General features: G+C 50.6%; 2 protein-coding genes and 1 pseudogene across 5 annotated transcripts; 2 read left to right on the plus strand and 1 right to left on the minus strand.

The window, feature by feature from the left end:
* On the plus strand, nt 604-1,150 carry VHLL (VHL like; annotated as a pseudogene).
* On the plus strand, nt 4,910-7,905 carry GLMP (glycosylated lysosomal membrane protein). 3 transcript variants are annotated; one of them, XM_010356428.1, is made up of 6 exons: nt 4,910-5,067; nt 5,580-5,837; nt 6,030-6,230; nt 6,358-6,576; nt 7,014-7,270; nt 7,381-7,899. In XM_010356428.1, exons 1-6 carry the CDS (start codon nt 4,948-4,950, stop codon nt 7,544-7,546), a joined length of 1,221 nt encoding a protein of 406 aa, XP_010354730.1. In that variant the 5' UTR covers nt 4,910-4,947; the 3' UTR covers nt 7,547-7,899. The 3 variants fall into 3 exon arrangements, with proteins under 3 accessions (XP_010354730.1, XP_010354732.1, XP_010354731.1); XM_010356430.2 differs by lacking the exon at nt 7,014-7,270 and having other exon boundaries at nt 7,381-7,905; XM_010356429.1 differs by lacking the exon at nt 5,580-5,837.
* Nucleotides 7,845-17,838, minus strand: TMEM79 (transmembrane protein 79). 2 transcript variants are annotated; one of them, XM_030935604.1, is made up of 4 exons: nt 17,690-17,838; nt 14,716-15,512; nt 14,224-14,437; nt 7,845-9,224 (listed from the first exon to the last, which is right to left on the minus strand). In XM_030935604.1, exons 2-4 carry the CDS (start codon nt 15,470-15,472, stop codon nt 9,011-9,013), a joined length of 1,185 nt encoding a protein of 394 aa, XP_030791464.1. In that variant the 5' UTR covers nt 15,473-15,512; nt 17,690-17,838; the 3' UTR covers nt 7,845-9,010. The 2 variants fall into 2 exon arrangements, with proteins under 2 accessions (XP_030791464.1, XP_010364916.1); XM_010366614.2 differs by lacking the exon at nt 17,690-17,838 and adding an exon at nt 16,304-16,481.
* Between the last annotated feature and the right edge of the window lie 12 nt (nt 17,839-17,850).

Genomic DNA, 17,850 nt, shown 5'->3' on the forward strand with positions numbered 1-17,850 from the left:
ATAAATACTAGATTGACATAAAGAACACTCAGGCGTGCTATCTTATGGAATACCCTCAAATTCCTCTTTGGATCTTCCTATCACAATTGTATTATTGGGATCCCATTTGGATCTCTCCCACTATAGGTAGCTCTTCAGTGGGACGGGCTAGGTAGGAGAGGCTGGGAGTAAGTCTGTCTGATCTAGGATGTCTTGCTTACCACCCAGGTAGGAGGTTTTTTTTTTTTTGAGACGGAGTCTCGTCTGTCGGCCGGGCTGGGCTGGAGTGCAGTGGCGGGATCTCAGCTCACTGCAAGCTCCGCCTCCCGGGTTTACGCCATTCTCCTGCCTCAGCCTCCGGAGTAGCTGGGACTACAGGCGCCCGCCACCTCGCCCGGCTAGTTTTTTTTTTGTTTGTTTTTTTGTTTTTTTGTTTTTTTTGTATTTTTTAGTAGAGACGGGGTTTCACAGTGTTAGCCAGGATGGTCTCGATCTCCTGACCTCGTGATCCGCCCGTCTCGGCCTCCCAAAGTGCTGGGATTACAGGCTTGAGCCACCTCGCCCGGCAGTAGTTTCTTTAAGAACTGGTATGGGCAGGCCCGAGTTGTCAAGGCTTCGGAGGCAAGGCCCTGGAGTGCGGGGAACGGGGTGGAGTTAGAGGCCAAGGCGGACACCCAAGAGGCAGGCCCAGAAGAGTACTGCCAGGAAGAGTCGGGCGCCGAGGAGGAGATGGCGGCTGGAGCAGCATGGCCTGTGCTGCGCTCCATAAACTCGCCTGAGCTCTCTCTGGTCATTTGCAACCGCAGCCCACGCATCGTGCTGCCTGTGTGGCTCAACTGCTATGAAGAGCTGCTGCCTGGCAGGGACTTCTGCATTCCACAATTTCCGAAGCCACCCATGGCTCTTCAGGGATGCAAGGACACACAATAAACTTATGGTTAACCAAACTGAATTGTTTACGCCATGTTCCAATGTTGATGGACAGCCTGTTTTTGCCAACATCACACTGCCAGCATATAGCCTAAAAGAGCGATGCCTCCAGGTTTTCCGAAGCCTAGTCAAGCCCGAGAATGACATGAGACTGGACATCGTCAGATCACTCTGTGACGATCTGGAAGACCAGCCAAATGTACTTGAAAGACCTGGAGCGGCTGACGCAGGAGCACAGTGAAAATCTGTGGATGGCTGGGCATGGTGGCTCACTCCTGTAATCCCAGCACTTTGGGAGACCGCAGCGGGCAGATCACTTGAGGTCAGGAGTTTGAGACCAGCCTGGCTAACATAGTGAAACCTGTCTCTACTTTAAAAATACAAAAATCAGCTGGGCGTGGTGGCACATGTCTGTAATCCCAGCTACTCGGGAGGTTGAGGCAGGAGAATTGCTTGAACCCGGGAGGTGGAGGTTGCAGTTAGCTGAGATTGTCACTGCACTCCAGCCAGGGCAAGATTGAGACTCCATCTCAAAATAAATAAATAAATAAAAAGGGGGGGGGGAAGAAAATTAATGGATGGAAGAGGAGACTGGAGATTTTTTTTTTCTTTTTTTTGAGATAGAGTCTTACTCAGTCACCCCGGCTGGAGTGCAGTGGCGCAATCTTGGCTCACTGCAAGCTCCACCTCCCCGGGTCATGGCCATTCTCCTGCCTCAGCCTCCGGAGTAGCTGGGACTACAGGCGCACACCACCATGTCCGGCTAATTTTTTTAAATTTATTTTTTGTATTTTTAGTAGAGACGGGGTTTCACCATGTTAGCCAGGATGGTCTCCATCTCCTGACCTCGTGATCCACCCACCTCGGCCTCCCAAAGTGCTGGGATTACAGACGTGAGCCACTGTGCCCGGCCTGAAGATTTTTTTTTTTTTTTTTTTTTTTTTTGAGACAAGAGTCTCAGTCTGTCACCTAGACTGGAGTGCAATGGCGCAATTTCGGCTCACTGCAACCTCCACCTCCCGGGTTCAAGCGATTCTCCTGCCTCAGCCTCCCGAGTAGCTGGGATTACAGGCGCCGCCATGCCTGGCTAATTGTGTGTGTGTGTGTGTGTTCAGTTCCATAGCAGTCTGGCCAACATGGTGAAACCCCATCTCTACTAAAAATACAAAAATTAGCCAGGCATAGTGGCGCATGCCTGTAGTCCCAGATACTCGGGAGGCTGAGGCAGGAGAATGGCATGAACCCAGGAGGCGGAGGTTGCAGTGAGCTGTGATCACACCACTGCACTCTAGCCTGGGCGACAGAGCAAGACTCCATCTTAAAAAAAAAAAAAAATTAGCTGGGCATGGTGGCCTGTGCCTATAATCCCAGCTACTTGGGAAGCTGAGGCAGGGGAATCACTTGAACCCGAGAGGCAGAGGTTGCAGTGGGCAGGGATCTTGCCACTGCATTCCAGCCTGGGAGACAGGTGGGACTCCGTCTCAAAAAAAAAAAAAATCCCCCCAGTAGAGAAAAATTTGGAAGAGACAGAAAAGTAAAAAAGAAGAAAAAAAATCACTATAGATAGACTTAATACACCCACTATCAGCATTTTGAGCTATTACCTTTATCCTTTTTTCCCCACGTAGTTGAGATCTTACTTTTTATATAGTTTTGCATCCTACTTTTTCATTTAATTTTAATTTTATAACAAATATTTTTCTATGTTATAAGCTCTTCACAAACATTAGTCTTTTTTTTTTTTTTTTTTGAAACAGAGTCTCGCTCTGTCGCCCAGGCTGGAGTGCAGTGGCAAGAACTCGGCTCACTGCAAGCTCTGCCTCCCAGGTTCACCCCGTTCTCCTGCCTCAGCCTCCCGAGTAGCTGGGACTACAGGCACTCTCCACCAGGCCTGGCTAATTTTTTTTGCGTTTTTAGTAGAGACGGGGTTTCACTGTGTTAGCCAGGATGGTCTCCATCTCCTGACCTTGTGATCCACCCGCCTCGGCCTCCCAAAGTGCTGCAATTACAGGCGTGAGCCACCGCGCCTGGCCAAACATTAGTCTTTCTTTTGCAATTAATGTTTGGGGTATTTTTTGGCATCTTTAGTTCCTTATCCTAACCTTTGCATACAAGTCCTATGTTCTAAAATCAGAGTGATAGCTGGTGTGGTGGCTCACCCCTATAATCACAGTACTTTGGGAGGCCCATGTGAGAGGATCACTTGAGCCCAGGAGTTCAAGACCAGCCGGTGCAACATAGTGTGACCCTGTGTCTACAAAAAAAAAAAATTTTGTTTTAATTAGCCAGGCATGGTGGCATATGCCTGAAGTCCCAGCTACTTAGGAGGCTAAGGCAGAAGGATCACTTGAGCGCAAGAGTTTGAGGCTGCAGTAAGTCGTGATTGTGCCACTGCACTCCAGCCTTGGTGACAGAGCAAGATGCTGTCTCAAAATAAATAAATAAAATCAGAGTGAAGTGAAGAAAACAAACACTTCACAGTTTTCTACAACCCTTTTAAATTTCACCAAATTTTAGCTCTTTCCTTTCTTTCTTTCTTTCTTTTTTTTTTGAGACGGAGTCTCGCTCTGTCGCCCAGGCTGGAGTGCAGTGGCGGGATCTCGGCTCACTGCAAGCTCCGCCTCCTGGGTTCACGCCATTCTCCTGCCTCAGCCCCCTGAGTAGCTGGGACTACAGGGACCCGCCACCTCGCCCATCTAATTTTTTGTATTTTTAATAGAGACAGGTTTCACCGTGTTTGCCAGGATGGTCTCGATCTCTCTCTCTCTCTCTTTCTTTCGACAGAGTTTTGCCTCTTGTTGCCCAGGCTGGAGTGCAATGTTGCGATCTCGGCTCACTGCAACCTCTGCCTCCTAGGTTCAAGCGATTCTCCTGCCTCAGCCTCCCAAGTAGCTGGGATTACAAGGGCCTGCCACCACGCCTGGCTAATTCTTGTATTTTTAGTAGAGACGGGGTTTCACCATGTTGGTCAGGCTGGTCTTGAACTCCTGACCTTAAGTGATCCACTTGCCTTGGCCTCTCAAAGTGTTGGGATTACAGGCGTGAGCCACTGCGCCCAGCCTAGCTCCTTCTTTCAACATTTTTTTTTTTTTCTTGAGACGGAGTTTCACTCTTGTCGCCCTGGCTGGAGTGCAGTGGCACAATCTTGGCTCACTGCAACCTCTGCTACCCAGATTCAAGCGATTCTCCTGCCTCAGCCTCCTGAGTGGCTGGGGTTACAGGCGCTTGCCACCGGGATTGCAGGGGCCTGCCACTGTGCCCAGCTAATTTTTTGTATTTTTAGTAGAGACGGGCTTTCACTATCGTGGCCAGGCTGGTCTTGAACTCCTGACCTCGTTCCGCCTGCCTCGGTCTCCCAAAGTGCTGGGATTACAGGTGTGAGCCACTGCGCCCGGCCTTTTCTTTCAACATTTAACAAGTAAGTTGGCTTTTTTTGAAGTATGTTGTTGTTATTTAGTGACACATCTCTAAATATTTACAATTTTTGTTGAAATGTTAGGCAGGGAATAACCACCACACTGTTCCACAGGGAAGAACCCCAGGGAGTTTCATAGTTCACAGAGAAGAAGAACCGCAGGGTTTCATGTGCTGGAGTAGAAAGCAGCTGTATGAGTTCCACAATGGGACAGGGCGGGGACTTAAGGCAATGTGCTGGTCCTGCAGTAGTTCCCTGTTGGGTTTATTTTCTTTAACCTGTCTTTGTGTCAAAATGAGATTTCACGTTCCTCTTAAGACATGCCGTTTGAATACTGTATTTTTGGCATTGTCCAACGAAGACTGAAAACTTGTAGCATGAATAACGTATTTTTTCACTTAAAATCTTGTGACTGTATTAAATTGTATTACTTGTAAGAGACTGACGTTTCCTGTTTTAAGATAGAATACAAAGTTGTTATTTAATACATTAAATGGTGCTGAGGAAAGGAAATTTTTTAAAAAAGCAAAAACTGGTTTGATGGCTCCGCCCTTGAAAGGGATCAGCTGAACCTGAGTCATGTGACCCTCCGGCACCTCTTCCGTCGGCTGAATTGCGGCCGTATGCGCGGCTCTGTGGAGCACAGCTGGGGTTGGGGGCACTGTGCCCCCAGCCCCCTGCTCCTTTTGACTCTGCTTCTGTTTGCAGCCCCATTTGGCCTGCTGGGGGAGAAGACCCGCCAGGTGAGGGCCCTGGGGCTACAGCGATAGAAGTTTCAGGAAATGCTACCCTTGCAGGGTGGCTGGAACTGGGCATCCAGGGGCTAGGGGTGGAGGGCAGCTGCCAAGAGGAGGGTTCTTCAACCTGGAGGGTGTGGGAGATGGTCGTGGGTCATGGGACGGGATTGTGGAGTAGGGTGAATGTGAGGGTGAAGTCTTAACCCCAACTCAGCCCTGGGTGACCCAGTCCAGGCAAGTGTTGAATGTTTTCTTCTTCCCAGCCCTGTGCCCTGACCTGCCCACCAGGGTCAGGGGAGTCCTGGCTGTACCCTCTACCCTACCCCTTTTTGGATATCCTGTACCCACTGCCCCTTACCCCAGGGTTCCCTTAGCTCCTGCACACATTCCTCTTGTCTAGTCCCCAAGATCCCATCTTTTCTCCAGCACTTTCCAAACCCCCCTCCCCTCAAACTTCTCTTTTGCCTGTGTCTCTCCTTGATCCTGTTCCCTCAACCCTCCACTACTCCATGTTCCAGGTGTCTCTGGAGGTCATCCCTAACTGGTTGGGTCCCGTGCAGAACCTGCTTCATATCCGGGCAGTGGGCACCAATTCCACACTGCACTATATGTGGAGCAGCTTGGGGCCTCTGGCAGTGGTGCTGGTAGCCACCAACACCCCCCACAGCACCCTGAGCGTCAACTGGAGCCGCCTGCTATCCCCTGAGCCCGATGGGGGTCTGATGGTGCTCCCCAAGGACAGCATCCAGTTTTCTTCTGCCCTTGTTTTTACCAGGGTGAGGAGGTTGGGAGAGAACCAAGGAGAAGAGTGCAGAGGAGAGAGTTCATCCCAATTAGAGGGTGGAACTAAAGACTAGGGGTGGTGAAATAGACTCAGATATGAAAGCCTTGGTAGGGGGTGAGTGGGAGGTGTGGTCTTGGGAGAAAAACAGAGGCAAGCCCAGTTCCACCCAACCCCCACCCTCCAGCTGCTTGAGTTTGACAGCACCAACGTGTCTGATACGGCAGCAAAGACTCCAGGAACACCATATCCTCCATACTCACTGGCTGATTTCTCTTGGAACAACATCACTGATTCATTGGATCCTGCCACCCTGAGTGCCACATTTCAAGGCCACCCCATGAACGACCCTACCAGGACCTTTGCCAATGGCAGCCTGGCCTTCAGGGTAAGGGGTGGGAAATCGGAAAGACTCAAAAAGGCTGATTTGAGAGGGTGGGATTTAATGATGGAGGTGGCCCTTAAGCACAGGCATCCAGCTATTTCCCACACCTCCCATGCTTCTTCCTTCCTAGGTCCAGGCCTTTTCCAGGTCCAGCCGACCAGCCCAACCCCCTCGCCTCCTGCACACAGCAGACACCTGTCAGCTAGAGGTGGCCCTGGTTGGAGCCTCTCCCCGAGGAAACCGTTCTCTGTTTGGGCTGGAGGTAGCCACACTGGGCCAGGGCCCTGACTGCCCCTCAATGCAGGAGCAGCACTCCATCGACGATGAATATGCACCTGCCATCTTCCAGGTCAGGCTTCCTGGAGAGAGGCAGATGGGTGAGGAATATAGGTGGGATACCATTGGGACCTAAAACTCATTCAACCATTTGCCATTTAGCAACACTTTCTTTGGGTCGTTCAAGTGCTAGGCACTGTGCTAATGAATCTGACCCAGTCCCTGCCCTCAGTGGAGACAGGCAGTGCAGTATGACTTACACTCTGGCAGGTGGAGATCTGCAAGGGGTCTGGGGGCCAAGAGGAGGGCTGAGTCCAGACTTGCGGGCTTGGAAAACAACTCAGTCCTCACCCAGTCGAACTCCCCATTTTTACAGAGGAGGGATTGAGGCCCTGCCTAGGACTCAGGACTCCTGTTGCTAGTCACAGATGAAGGCTGGGAGAGGCAGGGAAAAGAGGGTTGGGCACAGGTTGGTCCTCTTTACCCTCCCTTGTTTGCCTTTCTTCCCAGTTGGACCAGCTGCTGTGGGGCTCCCTCCCATCAGGCTTCGCACAGTGGCGACCAGTGGCTTACTCCCAGAAGCCGGGGGGCCGAGAATCAGCCCTGCCTTGCCTAGCTTCCCCTCTTCATCCTGCCTTGGCATACCCTCTTCCCCAGTCGCCCATTGTCCGAGCCTTCTTTGGGTCCCAGAATAACTTCTGTGCCTTCAATCTGACGTTCGGGGCTTCCACAGGCCCTGGCTACTGGGACCAACACTACCTCAGCTGGTGAGAGCCAGGGCTTGGGCTGGGGGCTTGGGGAGTTGAAGTGGACCAAGGCTGAGCCTCCCAGCCTTTCCTCCTAAGCCCGCTTACCTCCCTCTCTCTGCTTGTTCTAGGTCGATGCTCCTGGGTGTGGGCTTCCCTCCAGTGGATGGCTTGTCCCCACTAGTCCTGGGCATCATGGCAGTGGCCCTGGGTGCCCCAGGGCTCATGCTGCTAGTGGGAGGCTTGGTTCTGCTGCTGTACCACAAGAAGTACTCAGAGTACCAGTCCATAAATTAAGGCCCGCTCTCTGGAGGGAAGGACATTACTGGACCTGTCTTGTGCCTCAAAACTCTGGAGGTTGGAGTATCAAGTTCCAGTCGGCCCCTTCACTCCCCCGTCTTGCTTTTCTGTGGAACCTCAGAGCCCAGCCTCAACTTCCTGGAGACCCCCAGGTGGGGCTTCCTTCATACCTTGCGGGGGGAACTTTGGAGGGGGTGGAGGACGGGGCTATTGATAAGGTCCCCTTGGTGTTGCCTTCTTGCATCTCCACACATTTCCCTTGGATGGGACTTGCAGGCCTAAATGAGAGGCATTCTGACTGGTTGGCTGCCCTGGAAGGCAAGAAAATAGATATTTTTTTTTTCACAGGGCTCTAGTTTATTGATGTGTGAGTGTGGTTGGGCTGGTCTTGGGCTGGTTCCAGGGAATGGAAGGGCTAAGAGATGGGCTTGGAAGGCAAGTTTCTGTTTGAGGCTCTATTTCCTTGCTGTGGAACCAAGGAACCTGCCAGCTCCGCTCCACCAGGTAAAGCTAGGAGGTTTCTATTGTCATCTGAATTAAACAGGGAAGGGACACTCGAGACTAGGGGAGAAACAGGAAGAAAAAGCCAGCAAAGACTGGTAGTAATTTATTGTTACACACACACACTCATACTAGGTTAACATCAGCCATCACACCATCCAGGCACTCCCCAGTCACCACGTGTGAGCGCGCACGTGCACACACACACACACACACCCCCGCACACACACACCCGCTCTTGGAAGGCAGATTTCCCTGTCTGCTCCCCTCTTCCCGTGGGAGAGGCATGGCTTCTGGGCAGTTTAAAGGTGGGAAGTTACAGGGGCCTAAATAGGTAGAAGAGCAGCAGCTCTGGACTGGCCAGCTGTAAATAGTCTTAACTGAGGCTAAGGGGCCCTAAGGCCAGTCATGGAGGGTCCTGAATCCAGATCCCCAGGAAGGTTTTCAGCAAACATCACAGTCCCATTTGATATGATGCCCAACCTCTATCCTTAAAGCATTTCCACCGTCCTTGACGCACGGTGCTTAGACAACTGGCACAGAAGTGGTCAGGGCCTTGGCTGTGGCTCTGCCTCCTGCCTCACGGGAAGCCGGGGAGTGGACCAGAGTCCAGCATTAGGGAGCCCTTGTGGCAGTGGTGGGAGGCTGCTCAGGAAGGAGCTGTGCCTCTCCCCTGGTCCTGGCCCCATGCCCTCAGCATCCGTAAGAAACACGGCTGTCCACCTTTTTTCCTGCAAGAAAACTAAGTCCATCCCTTATGACTGTCCTGGGCACCAAAGGTGAAGGGCAGCCCGGGCAAGGGGAGAACTCTGATTGATTGGAGTCCCTGTTGGGGTAGTAGCAGGGTTCCACCCACTGCGGTCCTAGGCCTGGGGGCGAAGTCCAGGCCTGGCCACAGGGTTCAAAGATGTGTCAGACCCACGCCACTACCCACTACTCCGAATGGGAGAGCAGAGCGGCTCAGCCCCAGGGGCGGGGCCTGTAGTTGGAGGCCGACCGGGCGTGGTCCGGGTAGTCCAGGCGGCTCTCGGTGGCAGTGAGCATGCGCTCCGGCTCTACCACGAACATGTAGTAGAGGTTCCACATCAGCATCGACAGCAGTGGCAGAAACGTCAGGCCGTACCCGAAGCCTCGGAAGGAGCGGCCCACGGCGAAGGTCAGCCAGTAGATCAGACTGTAGGGGCAAGAAAAGGGTCAAGCTACTCTCGAGGGAAGTGCTTCAGCTTGGCAATAGGCTGACAGTGTGGGGAGTAGATAGGGAGGCAGATGCAGTTGGTGGGTATGGCTGGTGCTTCCAAATACAGCCAGAGTTTATGCATTTAAAATGTGTTAAGCACAGCACTAATTACTATAAGTGATTGATTTTGACTTCCCCACATCTTTATGAAGTTGAGTATATTATTCCTTTCCCTGTTTTATTTACTTTTTGATTTATTTTTATTTTTTTAGAGACATGGTCTTGCTATGTTGCCAGTCTGGGCTCAAACTTCTGGCCTTGAGTGATTCTCTCACCTCAGACCCCTGAGTAGCTGGGATTACAGATGCGAGCCACCACACCTGGCTGTACAAACTTTAAAATGTTTGAGCAAATTCAATCAGTATAGTAAAATATCTTCCTTCCCTTTACCGATTCCCACCCTATTCTCCCCCACCCCCACCCCAGGCATCAATATTATGGTTTCTTGTGCACTAAGTGATTTTTTAAATTATTATTATTATTTTGAGGTGGAGTCTCGCTCTGTCACCCAGGCTGGAGTGCAGTGGCACGATCTCAGCTCACTACAACCTCTGCCTCCTGGCTTCAAGGGATTCTCCTGCCTCAGCCTCCCGAGTAGCTGGGACTACAGGTGCCCGCCACCACGCCTTGCTAATTTTTTGTATTTTTAGTAGAGACGGGGTTTCACCCAAGATGGTCTCAATCTCCTGACCTGATCATCTGCCCCCCTTAGCCTCCCAAAGTGCTGGGATCACAGGAGTGAGCCACCACGCCTAGCCTTTTTTTTTTTTTAGAGATGGGGTCTTACTCTGTCAGCCAAGCTGGAGTGCAATGGCAGCCCCCAACTCCTGGGCTCAAGCAGTCCTTCCACCACAGCCTCCCAAGTAGCAGGGACTATAGGTGTGTGCTGCCATGCCCAGCTGATTTTTAAAATTATTTTTGTAGAGATGAGGGTCTCAAACTCCTGGCTTCAAGCAATTCTCCTGCCTTGGCCTCCCAAAGTGCTGAGATTACAGGTGTGAGCCACCATGTCCAGCAGATTTTTTCTTTTATTTATTTTTTCTTAAAGACCAGTGTGCTTTTCTTGGAGAAAGAAGAAGAAAGAAGGAAGAAGAAGAAGAAAGGAAGAAAGAAGGAGGAAGAAAGGGGAAGAAGAGCCAGTGTGATAGTACATTGAGTGATTTTTTAAAAAGTGCATATATGAGCAAAAAGTTATTGTTCCCTTTTTTGAAGTATGGCAGCATACTATATAGACTGTTCTCTGCATGTTTATTTTTTCCCCATTTAATTTATCCTGGAGATCATTTTATATCAATATAAAAATAGTTTTCCCATTCTTTTATAGCTGCAGTGTGTTCCACTGTATTTATCCTTTTGCAGATGAAGAAACTAAGATTCCAAAGGGGTTAAGTAAGACTCGTCCAAGATCACACATCTGGGAAATAGAAAAGTCATGATTTGAACCCAAGCCTGTTCATTACCTCCTCTTCTGCCAATTTGAGGGGCAGACGTAAAGAGGAGAGCAAAGAAGCCACCTCCAGGAGGGCTTGAAGCCCAGAGGATGGGTCAGCCACAAATTTCGTGGAAGATTTGTTCAATACACACCCCTCAATGGAGGGAGGGAAGAGCAACTTGCTCTTACATAATTCATGTGCCTCTGTTCTTTTTCACCTGTGAAAGGGAGGGAAGCGTAACTGCTGCTTCTCTTCTGCACTAGGAAGCAGCACAGCATAATGAACCCCTACCAAATACCAGATTTTTTTTGTTGTTCTTGTTTTTTTTGAGATGGAGTCTCACTGTCGCCCAGGCTGGAGTGCAGTGGCCCGATCTCGGCTCACTGCAAGCTCCACCTCCTGGGTTCACGCCATTCTCCTGCCTCAGCCTCCGGATTAGCTGGGACTACAGGCGCCCATCACCACACCCGGCTAATTTTTTGTATTTTTAGTAGAGATGGGGTTTCACCGTGTTAGCCAGGATAGTCTCAATCTTCTGACCTGGTGATCCGCCCACCCTGGCCTCCCAAAGTGCTGGGATTACAGGCGCCCACCACCACACCCAGCTAATTCTGTATTTTTATTAGAGACGGGGTTTTACCATGTTAGCCAGGATGGTCTCAATCTCCTGACCTCGTGATCCACCCGCCCTGGCCTCCCAAAGTGCTGGGATTACAGGCGTGAGCCACTGTGCCCAGCCCCAAGTACCAAATTGTTTTAAGTACTCTACATGAATTAACTCATTTAATCCCCATAACAACCTCATTTTACAGATGATGAAACTGAGGCACAAACTGCTTAATGAACTTGTCCATGGTAAAGAAGAAAGGACCCTGGATAAGAGAGGGAAGGGACCTGGATTCTAGTGCTGACACTATTGCTGACTGACCTGAGCAACTCTTCTCCCCTAATCTGTTGTGATTTCCCCTTTGTAAAATGGGAAGCCTGGACCAGACAATCACTGAGTCTTCCTTTAGCTCCCTGATTACTTTTACTGCTTAAGCCAACTTCTGAGACCAGTATTCCCCAAGAGTTTGAGATGGGAGGCTGAGTTACATGAGCAGGAACATATTTATTTCGGGAAAACCTACTGGGAGAAAATGCAAGGCTGCATGATGGTCAGGAGGCTGGTGGGACAACTGACTACTGGACCACAATCAGAAGTGCCGGGAAGATTAATTTTAGCTCAACAGGAATAATATTTTATTTTAGCAAGCTACCTGGAATCCTGTATCAAAAGTAACAAGAGCAGGCCAGGCATGGTGGCTCACGCCTATAATCCCAGCACTTTGGGTGGCCGAGGCGGGTGGATTATCTGAGGTCAGGAGTTTGAGACCAGCCTGGCCAACATGGTGAAACCCTGTCTCTACTAAAAATACAAAAAAAATTAGCTGGGCATGGTGGCTCACACCTGTAATCTCAGCTACTCAGGGGGCATACGCAGGAAAACTGCTTGAGCCCAGGATACAGAGGTTGTAGTGAGCTGAGATGGCGCCACTGCACTCCAGCCTGGGTAACAGAATAAGACACCGTCTCAAAAAAAAAAAAAAAAAAAAAAAGTAACAAGAGCATATGTATTAGGGAAAATGGAAAGAAAACACCTGCATTTGAGTTAAGAAATTCAAAGGTGCCTTCTAGGTTAAGGTTAATAGTAGTTCATGTGAAAATACGCCTAAGGATTTTAGGTGATGGTAAAAAATCTGAATGAAAGGAGAGTAAGGGCCAGGCGTGGTGGCTCACGCCTGTAATCCCAGCACTTTGGGAGCCCAAGGTGGGCAGATCACCTGAGGTCAGGAGTTCAAGACCAGCCTGATCAACATGGTGAAACCCTGTCTCTACTAAAAATACAAAACATTAGTTGGGCCTGGTGGTGGGCGCCTATAATCCCAGCTACTTGGGAGGCTGAGGCAGGAGAACAGCTTGAACCCAGGAGGTGGAGATTGCAGTGAGCTGAGATCATGCCATTGTATTCTCCAGCCTGGGCAATAAGAGTGAAATGCTGTCTCAAAAAAAAAAAAAGAGGAGAGTAAGAAGGCTGCCACGAGAGCTCACATGTCCTTGGTTTGTATGAAGAAAAGGACAATAGCCTCTACCAGGGCCCTCTCGTTATTGACAAACAGGAAGAGGACAGTACCCTCAACCAGGCCCCCCAACCGTGACAGGCAGAAGTTTCTTCCCAGGACAATGAAGAAACCAGGGCCATTTTGCAAAGCAGATACTAGGGGGACAGAGTGTTAGAGTGGGGGTATTGAGAGGTTGTGTCAAATATCTAAATTTGTCCTAGGCAATTCTGGAGGTCAGAATCTGGGCAGAAATGTTTAGCGCAGTATGAAGAACTATCTAACAATTAGTACCTTTAAAAATGGAAAAAGACTGGTTTATATGAAGAATGGAGTAATCAGCACACTGGGAAGTTGAGGCAGGAGGATTGCTTGAGGCCAGGAGTTTGAGACCAGCCTGGGCAACATAGTGAGACCTCATCTCTATTTTTTATTTTATTTTAATTAATTATTTATTTGTTTGAGCCAGAGTCTCGCTCTGTCACCCAGGCTGGAGGGCAATGGTGCCATTTCGGCTCACTGCAACCTCCGCCTCCCAGGTTCAAGCAATTCTCCTTCCTCAGCCTCCTGAATATCTGGGATTACAGATGCCCACCACCACATCCGGCTAATTTTTTGTATTTTCAGTAGAGCTGGGGTTTCACCTTGTTGGCCAAGCTGGTCTCGAGCTCCTGACCTTGTGATCCACCAGCCTCAGCCTCCCAAAGTGCTGGGATAACAGGCGTGAGCCACTGTACCCGGCTATTTATTTTTTTGAGATGAAGTCTAGCGCTGTCGTCCAGGCTGGAGTGCAGTGGCATGATCTTGTCTCACTGCAATCTCTGCCTCCTGGGCTCAAACAATTCTCCTGCCTCAGCCTCCTGAGTAGCTGGGACTACAGGTGTGCACCATCATGCTCAGCTAATTTTTGTATTTTTAGTAGAGACAGAGTTTCACCATGTTGGCCAGGCTGGTCTCGAACTCCTGACCTCAAGTGATCTGCCACCTCGGCCTCTTAAAGTGCTGAGATTACAGGCATGAGCCACTGCACCCAGCCTTGTCTCTATTTTGAAAAAATATATCTATTTTTAAGTTGTACATTTGGTCACAGGGGGTTTTCAGTTAGAGACCAAAACAGCTACCTGACCAGATTGCCACGGGAGTGGCTGCAATGGGTGCATGGATCTAGATGACACCTGAAAGCCTTTTTGTTCGACATGGTTATATATATCTCTGAAATCAGCTTCCATCTGCTGACCAGCTGAAGTAAGGTACAAGAGAGAAGGTGGACTTATCTCCCCAGGGCACACATTTGGGCCAGTGTAGAATCCGGAAAGCTCCTGACCCTGACTCTCCAGACATTCAGATGCCTAGGTTCTCTAGCACCATTCCCTCTCCCATGCCCCACCCCCTGCCCCAACTTACCGGGAGATGGCAAAGAGACCAGTGAGCAGAGGGAGCAGTTTGAGGGTATCCTGGGGCAGGTAAGTAGAAAGCACGGCCAGGTTGAAGAAGTAGAGGATGAAGAGCTGGATCGACTGGGCCACATATCGCCGGTGGATCTCCACTTCCCGCCGTGGCTCCCCAAAGGGCCGAAGGGCAGAAAAGCATAACAGGCTCAGCCCGTACACCAGGATCCCTGGGTGGAGTTGGGAAACACAGGGTAGGGTCAGAATAGGCAGGGTAAGGGCGCAAGAGGCAGTAAGCTGGGGGCAGGTTCACTGTGGGCAGTGCATAGGCTCTACACAGTGGGGTGGAGGTGGTCCTGGGAGGATATGGGCATGCAGACTGGCAGGGGGTGGGAGACCCTGAGGGGCCCAGGCCAAGTGAAGGGAAACCCTCCTGCTCCCCATGGCAGGCAGGCCCTGCCCTCCTCAAGTCCACTTCCCAATCTCCCCTTTCTTCTCACAGGCTTACCCAGCACAATGGGGAAAGTGGCAAAGACCCCGCAGCGCAGTGTGTAGATCAGGCGGGAACTCATGGTGGGCAGCCGTGGGACATCAAACGGCAGGAAGGCATATGCCCCGTATAGTAGGCAGGGGAAGAGGATGAGTGCAGCTCCCACGGAGGCCACAGCCCTTAGCCACTCACGGTCTCCACAGCTCCCGCAGCCCCCACAGGAACGGCCAGGCGGCCTCACCACTGCCTCAGCCCACTTGCGCTCAGTGGGGTCGGGCTGGGTGGCCCGGCGGGGCATGAAGGTTCGGCACTCGCCCTCGCCTGCCTCACAGCGCATGATAAGGTCTTCTTGGGGCCGCCGCTCAATGCACTGTAGGTCAATAGGCACGAAGGCACGGGCCGCTTTCTCAGGCAGCAGGTTGGCATCGTCTTCGGGCAGCTCCTCTAGCTTGGTAAGTGGTTCTGACTCAGGGGGCTCTGGTTCAATGTCCCGCCAGCCAGGGGGATCCGGGAACGGAGCACTGGGCTGAGGGCCGGTCCCCCAGGGCAAGGTGGCAGCCTCGCTTACTGTGCTGTCTAGACCATCCTCAGCCCCCTCTATGGCTGTGGGAGACCCAGCTGAAGACCCCACTCCGAGGGACTCAGCTCCTGGGGATTTGGCCCCACCTTCCCCTTCTGGCTGCCGGCCATTGGGAACCAAGGCCTGGGGTGAGCTCTTCTCTGGGGAATCAGACGTCTTCACTTCCAGCAGGGCCAGGGTCTCCTGTTCTGTCATCCTGGGGCCTCAGTTCTGGGATCTACAATGTCAAGTCATCCTGCAGGGAGCAGAGGAAAGCTCTGTCAGAAACCCCTGTCTTCTAGTTATTAGGACAGGTTGACAGAACTCATACTCCCCAGGGCAACTGGTTTCATGGGCTTTGGCCCCTTCTGGAGCCTTACGGAGAACCTGGTACAGAGGAAGACGCTGAAACAGAGGGAGGAGGGAAGGAAGTGAGCAGCTGAAATGGAGGCACCCTTTTGACATCAAATGCCATCCAACAGGAGAGGGTGAGTCAAGGGGCACAGGCCCTGGCAGCTGTGGCCTCAGTCAGCCTCCACCCACGCCTTCTATGCCCCTCCACCAAAACCCCTGGAGTCATGGCCACCCTAATGCAGGAACAGGAGGCAGAAGAGGTGTCTAGAACTTTGCCAAGTTTCTTTCCTACCGAGGATCTTGCTGTATGTAGACAGAGAAGCTTCCCCTCCACTGTCCCATCTCCCCTTCTCCCTGCATATCCCTGCTTGGAACCCTCCTGAATTCTAGGTGAGACCAGTGATTTGCCAACTAATCTGTCCCAAAAAGCTGGCAGTTGCAGGCACCCTCTTCCTTCATTGGTGCTTGGTCAGTTCCCAAACTCCTCACTAGCCCACCTCATCCATCTCTGCAGGGCCTGGATCTGTTATTCCGGCATTTAGGTCTGATCATGACTGTTTTGTATGCCTTCTCTCCTGTCTTTCTCCCCTCCCTGCTGCCCTTCATCTCATTGCTTCTGGATGGGACTGATTCCCTTCCTTCATCTCAAGGACCCTCTAAACCTTGTAGTTTGGACCCAGGACATCCTCTTACTTTCCATATGGAGTGGAGAGTCCCCAGCATCCATCCGTCTGTCCATCCGTCCGGGAAGGAGCTACCCAGCTACCTGCTGGCTCTGCAAGTATTTCTCTCTGTGTCCCTCCCTTTACCTGTGTCTCAAAACCTGTCTGACCAGAGCAGGTGGGGCCCAGATTAAAGGGGCAGGCCCCGCCCTGCTGAATCAGCCGACAAAAAAAGCATTAGAGGAGGATGTCATTCTTTCCGAAAGTTGGGATGCAGCTGGGCAAAGAGGTAAGTTCACATTCTAGGCAACTGGAATGTGTAGGAGCTCCCAGCTCAGGAAAGCAGAGGGAGAAAAGTGGATTTGTGCACCAAAGGGTGCTCGGAGTAGGCTGGGATACCCAGAGATGGAATTTGTACACTTATTCATTCAGTAAATATTTACTGGTCACCAATTATTAGCTAGGAACTATTCTAGGCAGACACAGAGGAGAACAAGATGACAGTCAAGGTCTCTGCCCTTGAGAAGCTTATGTTCTATTGGGGTAACAGATAATAAAGAAGCCTAGCAACTAAATCAATTAGACAATTTTTATAGGAAAGACCTCTTTGGTAAGGTAATATCTGAGCTGAAACCTGATGGGAAATCAGGAGTATGAGTGTTACAGGCAGAGGAACAGCAAGTGAAAGACCAATGGATGGGAAAGACTTAGGCTGTTTCTTTCAGGAACAGAAAGAAGATGGGTGGCTGAAGCCAGGAGCATAGCGGTATAAGGGCAATTTATGTTCTCATTACAATTCGTACACAGGCAAAAAAAAAAAAAAAAAAAAAAAAAAAAAAAAAAAAAAAAAAAAAAAAAAACCCTTGCTTTTAAACTTAGGTTTAAGCTAAAACAACAAAAAACAGTCACGCTCCTAGCTGTGAGCCCACCTGCCCTGATATCCAATGTGAGGATCAGGAGATAGAAACGTGAGGGACTAGCTTCTCATTCCTATGAGTCCTTATCCCTAAAGTCACTTGAGCTTTGTGAGGGCAGGGATAGTGTCTAGCTTGCTCACCTCTGTGTGTCTAGAATCCTGCACTGTGGCTGGAAGACAGCAGTTCAATAAATGTTACTGGGTGGTAAGAGATAGATATGCAAGCTGGAAATCTTTGGGAGGGGAGCTGAAGGGCCGAGACGCTTGTACCAGTCATTTTTTCCAAGGCTTTACTCCTATGTGATGCTCGGCCTTTTCCAAGGAAACTTGCACATGCACTTTTTGTTTGTTTAAATTATGGGGGAAAAGGGAAAGCTGGAGTCACTCTAACCAGTAATCTGAAAGAGGCTTGGTTCAAACGGGGAGGCGGGAAAGGGGCAGAAGGATGTACCAAATGACCACTGTAGGACAAGGCAGTCACCCTCCTAGCTGTAAGCTCACCTGCCCTGATCCAGTTAAGCTTTGGCCGCCTCAGTGGGTACACTGTCCGTTCTCTGATAGCTTTGCCAATAAAGTTTTTCGCAAGGGTTTGGAGAAGCCGGAAAGAGGCCATGCTGCCCAGAGTTAGTTCTGGCAACTTCCCGGGAGGGAAAACGAGTTTC

This window comes from Rhinopithecus roxellana, chromosome 8 (assembly GCF_007565055.1).
Source record: "Rhinopithecus roxellana isolate Shanxi Qingling chromosome 8, ASM756505v1, whole genome shotgun sequence".
Lineage (NCBI taxonomy): Eukaryota > Metazoa > Chordata > Mammalia > Primates > Cercopithecidae > Rhinopithecus > Rhinopithecus roxellana.

Excerpts from the sequence above, each read along its gene's own strand:
- GLMP (XM_010356430.2), top strand. The coding sequence starts at position 4,948 with ATGCGCGGCTCTGTGGAGCACAGCTGGGGTTGGGGGCACTGTGCCCCC. Across the intron at positions 5,838-6,029 it reads CTGCCCTTGTTTTTACCAGG|CTGCTTGAGTTTGACAGCAC; the intron begins GTGAGGAGGTTG and ends CCCACCCTCCAG. Across the intron at positions 6,577-7,380 it reads ATGCACCTGCCATCTTCCAG|GTCGATGCTCCTGGGTGTGG; the intron begins GTCAGGCTTCCT and ends TGCTTGTTCTAG.
- TMEM79 (XM_030935604.1), bottom strand. The coding sequence starts at position 15,472 with ATGACAGAACAGGAGACCCTGGCCCTGCTGGAAGTGAAGACGTCTGAT. Across the intron at positions 14,438-14,715 it reads CACTTTCCCCATTGTGCTGG|GGATCCTGGTGTACGGGCTG; the intron begins GTAAGCCTGTGA and ends AACTCCACCCAG. Across the intron at positions 9,225-14,223 it reads GGTCTCTTTGCCATCTCCCG|TCTGATCTACTGGCTGACCT; the intron begins GTAAGTTGGGGC and ends TTGCCCCTACAG.